The 9,461-nt window shown below is 31.5% G+C and overlaps 1 protein-coding gene across 1 annotated transcript; it reads right to left on the bottom strand.

Moving 5' to 3' along the window:
• Positions 1 to 4,761: 4,761 nt before the first annotated feature.
• Positions 4,762 to 8,888, bottom strand: LOC124432081. Its single transcript, XM_046980632.1, has 2 exons — positions 7,584 to 8,888; positions 4,762 to 5,433 (listed from the first exon to the last, which is right to left on the bottom strand). The coding sequence occupies exons 1-2, from the start codon at positions 7,689 to 7,691 to the stop codon at positions 5,140 to 5,142; spliced, it is 402 nt and encodes a 133-aa protein (XP_046836588.1). The 5' UTR covers positions 7,692 to 8,888; the 3' UTR covers positions 4,762 to 5,139.
• Between the last annotated feature and the right edge of the window lie 573 nt (positions 8,889 to 9,461).

The following is a 9,461-nucleotide window of genomic DNA, read 5'->3' as shown; positions in this document are numbered from 1 at the left end:
GAGAAAAGGAAAAGGTGCGAAACATTATGTATCCATTACGTAACTATGAATAAAATTTCGAAGATTTAACGTTCTATTTAAAGATACATATATCAAACAAATCGATTAACATATTTATTACAATTTGAAAACTTGTAAATAGAAAATAAAGAAAGAAAAAATGAAAAAAAAAAAGAAGAATAAGAAAAAGTATTAAGTGTATAGATGATAATAATAGATAATAGCAACAAAGACTGTCTCGTTTTATTTAATCCTTTTGATATCAAAAGATTCATAAATATCGAAAAGCTCTTTGATCTAATATCGATCTTGAAATTTTTTTTCCTTTCTTTCTTTTTTGTTGTTTTCTTTATCGAATCAAAAGGATCGAAAATATCGAAAACTCTTTGATCGATTTGAATCATTTTGAGTTTTGTCGAATCAAAGGATCGAAAATAACGAAACTCTCTATTTAGATCGATTTTGAACTTGTAATTGGAAATAATTAAATAAATAAATAATGTAATAATAGCAACAGAGACTGTATCGCTTTATTTCAACGATGATCCTTTTGATATCAAAGGATATCGAAGCTCTTTGATCGATTTTTCTTTCAAAATTTACTTTCTCGACATTTAATATCAAAGGGAACCACGGAGTGTTCGGAGAAAATATATTGAAACCATTTGATCGACTTGAATAATTTGATTTTTGTTTCATTTTTTCTTTTCTTTTCTTATTTGTTTCTTTTTTTCTGGATCGAATCAAAAGCATCGAATATATCGTAACACTTCTTTTTCTTTTTTTCTTTTTTTTTCTTTTTTTTTTGATCGATTGGATTTTGCCTTTGAAAATTTATTTTCTGGATTATTCCATAACTTCTCTCTCTTCTTATCTCAGTTTATCGTTGCAAAATAATTCTATGCCTTATAGCTTACGGTATCACAGAGTTACACGCGGTATATCATTATATTTGATCGCTCCCAATATCTCTCTTTTTTTTCTTTTTTCTTTTTTTTATTTTTTTTTTATTTTTTTTTAAATTTAATTTAATACCCGCAAAAGATATATATAAAAAAAAAAGAACATGATATCTATTCATTTATTTATTTATACGTATATACATATATACATATTACATACATACATACATATATATATATATTAATATTTATTTATTTATTCATTTATTCATTTATATATATGTGTGTATATGTATGTATATATATATATGTATATATATATATATAGAGAGAGAGAGAGATTTTTTTTTAAACAATTATTTAGTCACTCTCTCGAAGAAAAGCGGATATGGACGCAGAAGACGTCGACCGTTCCCTCGACGGACAGTCCATCTCGTTTCACGTTCAACGACGTAACGTGCGTTTCTTATCGAATGATCTTAATACTGGAAAAAAAGGAAAATAAAAGTAATAATCACACAAGCAACGATATAATAAAACGGATTGACAATGTCAATCAATCGTAAAAGTAATAAATTCAACAATTGGAATACGATCGATAGTCACTTATGTGCGATAACTTTTTTTTTTTTTTTTTTTTTTTTTTAAAGAGAAGAAATTTAGAGAATAAGAAAATAAAAAAGATCATAAAAGATTGACAATGAAATAAGGGAAAAAAAAATAAAATAAAATAAACCATCTTCGTGATTTGATTTTCGAATTTAATTTTCAATTGCGCATATTATTCTTCTGTTTCTTTTTATACCGATCTTTCGAATGATTTGCATAATTTTTTTTTCTATTTTGTTTTGTTTTTCTTTTTTTTCTATCTTTCTTTCTTTTTTTTTCTCTTCTTTTTTTTCTTTTTTTTTTTTTTTTTTTTTAGATGAAAAGAAACATTCCTCCGAGGTCGTCGAAAAACGTCGTTCTGCATCCGAAATTTTTCAAAATTTTTTCTTTATCTTAAAAAATGAAAATATTAGCGTAATTATAATATAAGTAACAATTGTTAAATGATAAAATATTTCTATATATTTTCGCCGATCAATATATATATATATATATATATATATATATATACAGGATTGAGAGCCAAAGTATCTTAAATAATATTATCAAAAATCAATTACCTCTTTTCGAAACTTTCATAGGTTTTTATAATTAGGATTTATAATTTTGCAACTTGAAAATAAGAAAAAAATTAGCCTAAAATATCTTCAAAAAAGAATAATCGAATTTTAATATCATCTAAGAAAACTTTTGGTCTACCCTATATTATATATATACATACATATATACATATATATATATATATATATATATATATATATATATATTGTTTTTTTATAAAAACAAGAGAGAGAAACAAAAAAAGAAAGCGAATAATCTACAAAACGCGACACATTCACTTTTACTTTCTATTTACGAGTCTTTCAAAACTTTGGTGGTCGATGCTGCTATTCGTCTCAATTATTTATATCATTTTATTTTTTTCCCTTGAAAGAAAATCGAAAGCAACGAATTCAAGGGTGGTCCACTCTCGTTAGAGCAAAATGATGACGGGGAGTGGGGGAGGAAGGTGGGGATACGTCGAAGAAAAAACTTTCTTTTTTTTTTCCTTTTCCCTTTTTCTTTTAACACTTTGGATGTGTACGCATATATGAAAAATATCTCTCCGTTAATAAAAGCCATATTTTTCTTTCTTTTTTTTTTTTCTTTTTTCTTTTCTGTTAAAGCGATTATGCTCTGTACCAAAGCAACGCGTCGTTTCGTTGGTAATAATGATCCATTTATTTTCAAAGATATAATAATTATAAAAAAACAAAAGAACCGTGATAATATACACATGGGAACAATAAAAAGTTCTTAAGCGAGTAAAAATTTCCTAGCTTTGTAATTTTATAGTTTGCAAAAAAGAAAATTAACCTGATACAAGTGATTTATCGAGAAAAATAACAATTGACTTTTTTTTTTCGAATCACCTAAGAACTTTTGAAATCCCCATCCTATGTGTAATAATAATAATAATAATAATAATAATAATAATAATAATAATAATAATAATAATAATAATAATAATAATATTAATAATGATAATAATGATGATAATAATAAAATGTAACAATAATTTTAGACAAAAGAATTGTATTTTTTTTTTTATCTTATTCAATCTTCTCTTAAGCAACAAACATTATTGGATCGTTGATTAGAAACGAAAAAAAAACATTCTTAGAGAGAAAAAAATATACATATATAAAAAAAAAAAAAAAGAAAAAAAATAAGAAAGAGATCAACGACTTTAAGTAGATATTAAAAAACACGATCAAAGGTTTCGTAAAAGGAAAGAGAAAAAAAAACAAAAATATTGTGATCGATGATAAACGACATGATAATAAATGGATCATTTACTTAAACCTAATTCTGTGATTTCCATATACGCAGCAGGCACGCTTATGTCATTTTCGTAATTAGGCTCTAAAAATCGTCACAATCCATCTATATCTCTCTAATCCGAACTTATTATTAAGGTACGCAGCATATATATCATATCCTCGAGACGTTCTCCCGCTCCAACTACACTTCGCTATTTTTTTTTTTCTTTTTTTCCTTTTTTTTCCCCCTTCTGAAGTATAACCGTGATTTTCTACGAGACTTTTGTCGAGAAATTCAGAAAAACAGGTGAAAAAAAAATGAATTCGATTTTTTCGTAGCTCACATTTGACGATTCTTAAATCGATTTTCTAACGTTTTAAGTACAATAAGAAGGAACTTTAATAATTAATTGAATGAATTTGAAGGATGGAACGATTCTTTAAAAAAAAAAAAAAAAAGAAAAACCAGAAAAAAACAGAGAAAAAAAAAAACAGAGAAAAAAAAAACAGAAAAAAAATGTAGACATTTTTATCCTTTTCTTTTCCAATGATTTCCATAGAAAAGAAGGATCCTTTACTTTTGGTCTGTCAAGTAGAGAAGGGAGGTGAGGGTGGCGAGTGTAAAAAAATTCAAAGGGAAAGAAAAAAAAACAAACAGACAAACAAACAAACAAACATACAAAAAAAAAAAAAAGAAAAAGAAAAAAAGAAATGTTATATCGGTAAATTGGCGAAACGTCGTTCTGGATTGGCACTGACCTCGATCCTAGTCGTGTCTGGTGCACCAAAGTAGATGCACCGAAAACTGCACGCAACATCATCGGGCAGCTTCCGCATTTTCTCTTCTTCGTTCGTTAAACCTTCAAGAAGAAAGCTGCGACGACCGGCGACGATTCTAAACAGATTCTCTCATCGTTATCAAGCACAATATATACACATATACATATATATATATATATATCGATATCAGAAGCCTTCTTTCTTCGATGATAACGTTCGGGTGATCCTATTGGTTTTCTTCTCTTCGTAGATAAAATACGATTTCGTTGGGGAAAAAAAAAAAAAAAGAGAGAAAAGAAGGAACAAAAAAGAGCCACGAATCTTCCATCTTTTTCCTTTTCTTTGTTCTTTTTTTTCTTCTTCTTCTTCTTCTTCTTTTCTTCATGAATCTTCAAACGTAGCTTATTCCAATTGGAAGGAAAGAAAAATTGTTGGGGGAAGGAAGGGTGGGAACGCGAAAAAGAGAGATAGATAGATAGATAGATAGATAGATAGATAGAGATAGAAAGAGAGAGAAAAAGAGTAGATCGTACTCTATTTTCTATCTTCATTGATGATAGAATGCAAGAAAATGAATCATCATCGTCATCGTCATCGTCATCATCATCATCATCATCGTCATCGTGTTGTTAATATTTCAAGATCGTTCCTTCATCGAATTCTTTCGATTCTTTTTTTTTTTTCATCTTCTTCTTGTTTCTTCATTATCATTCCATCCGGCAGCTGACATAATATATCCCAACATGCCACACATACATATACATTTCTTTCCCCCTAATTTTCCTATTCCCGATCGTTTACTTTTTTACTTTTCCTTCTTCGTTTTATTTTTTACTTTTGTTTTTTCTTTTCTTTTTTCTTCTGTTTTTTTTTTCCTTCCCCTCTCTCCCCCGTCCTCTGATTTACCACGCCGAAGGCTGATCCGGACACGATCGCGCCACCACTTCGCTATTCGGCTCGAATGTCGCGACGGGCGCCGAAGTTCGACGGATCTCGATCGGTTTCGAAACGGACACCCGTGTCCGTCTCGAAACCCCAGGGCTGTTTCATGATAGATTCCTTTGATCTTCCTCATCGTCGTCGCCTTTCTTCAAACTTCTCTTGAGCTTATCGACGAGACAAATGTGAAACTTGTTGAGGGAATTCGAACTACCGGTCTTTGGGGGTGAGGAGCCGGTACTTTTGCTCGGGCTCTGTAGCGAGCTCTGAGACGCTCTCGAGGATGCTCTTGAAAAATGTCGAGAAGTCAAGGGTATTGAACGATGGGCTGGCGAAGTTAAAAAATCCGAACCCGGTGACGTAGACAATGACGGACCCGCAGACTTCGAACATTCCGATACCTGTAACACGTTAACGGTATGACCAAACACCTTTTCCTTTTTCTCATTCATCGCTCGATCCTTTTCATTTTTTTTTCTTTCTTTTTTCATTTTTTTTTCTTTCTTTTTTCTTTTTTTTTCTTTTTTTTTTCTTTTTTTTTCCCCTATTACTACTTCACACAAATTTACCATTCCTATTACATTTTTTTTTTTTTTTATTTTAAATTAACGACCGTTACAACGCATACATACGTATGTTACTCTTACTTTTTTTCTTTTTTTTTTATCAGATCGATAATCATAGATTATATATCGTTACAAAATATCTTTTCGAACGAAATAACTATTATCAATTGTGCAATATCACTTGAAATAAATTGCAATCGAATGGAACTTTTAATATAAATTTTCCGAAACTTTTTTTATAAACTTACTTTCTTACTTAACTGTTGTTTCCAAGATCGTTCCTTTCAATCGTATGTTACAATAAATTATCATTGCAACGATCGTTTAATTAATAATAATTTATTAATTATATAATTTACGAAGAGAAAGAGAGAGAGAGGGAGAGAGAGAGAGAGAGAGAGAGAGAGAGAAAGAAAAATAAAGAAGAAGTAGCGAAGAAAATGAAAATAGACAAAAGAAAAATAATTGATCCTTCAGGATAATCTACTACTATATTATTCGATTGAATTCAATTGTAACATTGCATTTAAAAGATTAAACTCTCGCGAATGAAACGTACCAGACCGGTTAATGATCCAGCTGAGGATACAACTTACTGAACTTGAATTTTCACACGAGTATTTAAATTGAATTTAAATTTAAATTAGAAAATGGGGTGATTAACCGAGCTGGTGTTAATTCAATCATTATGTTCCATTACGAACGAAATAAACGAGCGATAAAATAATGATATATAATAGAAATTATAATATTAAGTAACAATATTATTTTGGAGAGATAACAAAATTTTTAATCGAGCATATGGATAAGAGAGAGAAAGAGAGAGAGAGAGGGGGAGAAAAAGAGAGAGAGAGAGAGAGGGAGAAAGGGAGAAAAAGAGAGAGAAAGAGAGAGAAAGAGAGAGAAAGAGAGAGAGAAAACACATTGACGCCCATGACCACGCACTCGCAAGAGAGTGCAAGGTTACGCGAGACTATTAGGCTCGCCAGCCATGCGCAAGTAACACTTCCCTCCTTTTACCATACATTGCGTCTCGTGCGCAAGGCCATCGCCGGTCTCGATACCCACCACCACCATACCGTTGGTGTAAGTAACCATGTAACCTTTCTATGGGATATCTCGTATAAGAACATCTTCAGTGGTTCTCGATTTTCCATAAGGGATTTTAATTAATTTCGTCCTTTTTTTTTATCTTTATATTTTTTTTTCCTTTTTTTTTTTTTACTTCTATCACTCTATCATATCGTAAAGGATAATAATCGTGATACAATCGACGAGGAAATAGAAAAATATTACGAGATTATTAGACCTGGAATATTGCGTAATATCGCGTGAAAGCGTAGAGACTAATGTCTAGGTATATGTACGTAAGTACGTAAGTACGTAAGTGCGTGAATATGCAAATCCACGTAACTGCATTGTCTCAATATTCTCTCTTTTTCTTCCTGCATTTAAATAAAGAGAGAAAGAGAGATGTAATTAATGAGAAATGAAATTAGAGGAAAACTATCCGTGTTGTTTATTCGCGCCAACGAAATGCGCGCGATTTAAAATAAACTTGTGTCCCTAGGAAATCCGTGTGTGTATCTTATCTCTGTGAGAGATACTTGGTGCACATACACACACACAAACACAACACATATATATATATATATATATATATATATATATATATATATATATGTAATTGTGTCAACTCTCCCTTTCTCTTACTCTCCATTAAGAACGTATATATTACATATTATGATTTTGAAACTACCTGTACCTTTATTATTACATTCTTCTATTCTTTAACTTTATTTTCTTTCATTAATTCGAATTTTCTATTTGGATAAATTTAAATAATTCTTTTTCTATTTTTTTTTTTCTTCTTCTTCTTTTATTCGTTCGCGCTTTTTTTCGCTCTTTCTTTTTTCACTATAAGATATAAAAAAAAAAAAATATATATATATATAATATATATACATATATATATATCTACTCACCTTTCTACTGCGACAGGCACGAGGATTCGAACATTCGGAAGATCTACGGTTTCGATTGGTTTTATAAATGTCCCACTCATTTTTCATCACAGGCATCATAAACGCCATCTCTGTTGTTGTTGTTGTTGTTGTTGTTGTTGCAGTTACGACAATATACGTACAGAGTCCTTTTTAATTCTTCTTTTTTATATTTTATTATATTTTTCTCCCTTCTCTTTCCTTCTCGTTCTCGTTTTCTTCTTTTATCCTTTGCCTTCCTCTCCCTCTCTCTCTCTCTCTCTCTCTCTCTCTCCCTCCCACACTCTCTCTCTCTTTCTCTTTCTCTTTCTTTCCCTCACTCCCTCTCACTCTTTCAAACGAAACTCCACGCGCCTTTCGTCTCTAGAAAGTTCAAAACGACTCTGAGAACTTCGTGTCGGCGTAGCGGCGACGGCGACTTTGACGGTGTTAACGGTGTTGTTGATGGTGTTAACGTCGTCGTCGTCGTCGTTGTCGTCGTTGTTGTTGTTGTTGTTGTTGTTGTCGTTATTGTTGTTGTTGTTGGTGGTGTTGGTGGTGATGGTGTTGGTGGTGGTATTGGTTGCGAGGAGAGAGAAAAAAAATAAAATAAAGAAGAATAAGAGAAAAGAAAATGTTTGTTAAACTACGCTTATAATTATTTCGATTCTCGAAAAACAATTTCTTTAACGTACGAACACGAGGAAATAATATTCGTTTCCCGTATTATAGAACCGTCGGCCGTATTTCAAAAGTAAGTCGTTTTTCTTTTTTCTCGCTTTCCTTTTCGTGCTTCCTTAGAGCGTAAAAATAAAAAAGAAAACGAGGGGGAAAGCTTTTGTCGCGTTCGTTTCAACGTCGACGTCTCCTCTCGGTCGATCGGTATTACTACTCGTCGTCGAATCCAATTATCGTTGTTAACTCGAAAATCGGTGTTACAAATTCAACACCTTTCTACGAGTAGACTTTTTGCAAAGTAAAAAATATTTCTTTTAAAAACTCTTCCACCGTTTCTCTTCTTCTTCCTCTTCCTTTTCTTTGTCTTCCTTTATTCTTCTTTCCCGTCTTCTTTTATTATTTCGTCCTCCGTCTTCGTCTTCGTCCTCTTCTTCTAATCAAAAATTATACCGACTATTCTCGATGTTGACTTCGTTTGATCGACTGGAAAACTGCATGTATGTATATATACATATATATATATATATATATATATATACACATATATATATACGCGTGTGTCGTTATGTATTTCGCGCGTTTAGCCTTTTCAAGATCGTTCGACGTCAACAGTCCAATCGGTTCGACGGTCCGCTACAGAATGAGCACGCTGAGAGGGGGGCGACCGTGTTGGTAGGTGTTTGACGGCGCCTAAGAGTGGGGGGTAAGGTACGGAAGACGATTGGAGGATCGCGAGGCGGGACTGCTACTACGTCATGCCTTACCATTGATTTTCCAATGTTGATACACACTACGGCATGTGACGTCGTGGTGTTTCAGATTGATTTTTTTTTTTTTTGTTATTTTCTTTTTTTTTTCTTCTTTTTGTTCTACGTGAGATTCTTCTGGATCCTCAGGTAAGAATAGTAATTAAGTACTTATAGATATAGAATAAATATATATATATATATATATTTATACACGAAACTAAACGTGTCAAAAAGTGGAATTAGGATTGATCAGGTTAAAATAATCATTAAGTATACCTTAGGATCATTTTTCAATTTTGATACGATACGACACTTCGAAACTTGGACTTACCTTGATCGATGCGACCAGAATAAACGATTTCAAGGTCAAAATTTAATCTCGTCGCGACTTTAATAACTCCTAATAGGACGAAATAGATACAGATTGTATAAACAAACAATATCTATATATATT

This window comes from Vespa crabro, chromosome 23 (genome assembly GCF_910589235.1).
Source record: "Vespa crabro chromosome 23, iyVesCrab1.2, whole genome shotgun sequence".
Lineage (NCBI taxonomy): Eukaryota > Metazoa > Arthropoda > Insecta > Hymenoptera > Vespidae > Vespa > Vespa crabro.
Note: the sequence above shows the minus strand (reverse complement) of the source record. Positions and strands in the feature narration are given on the sequence as shown.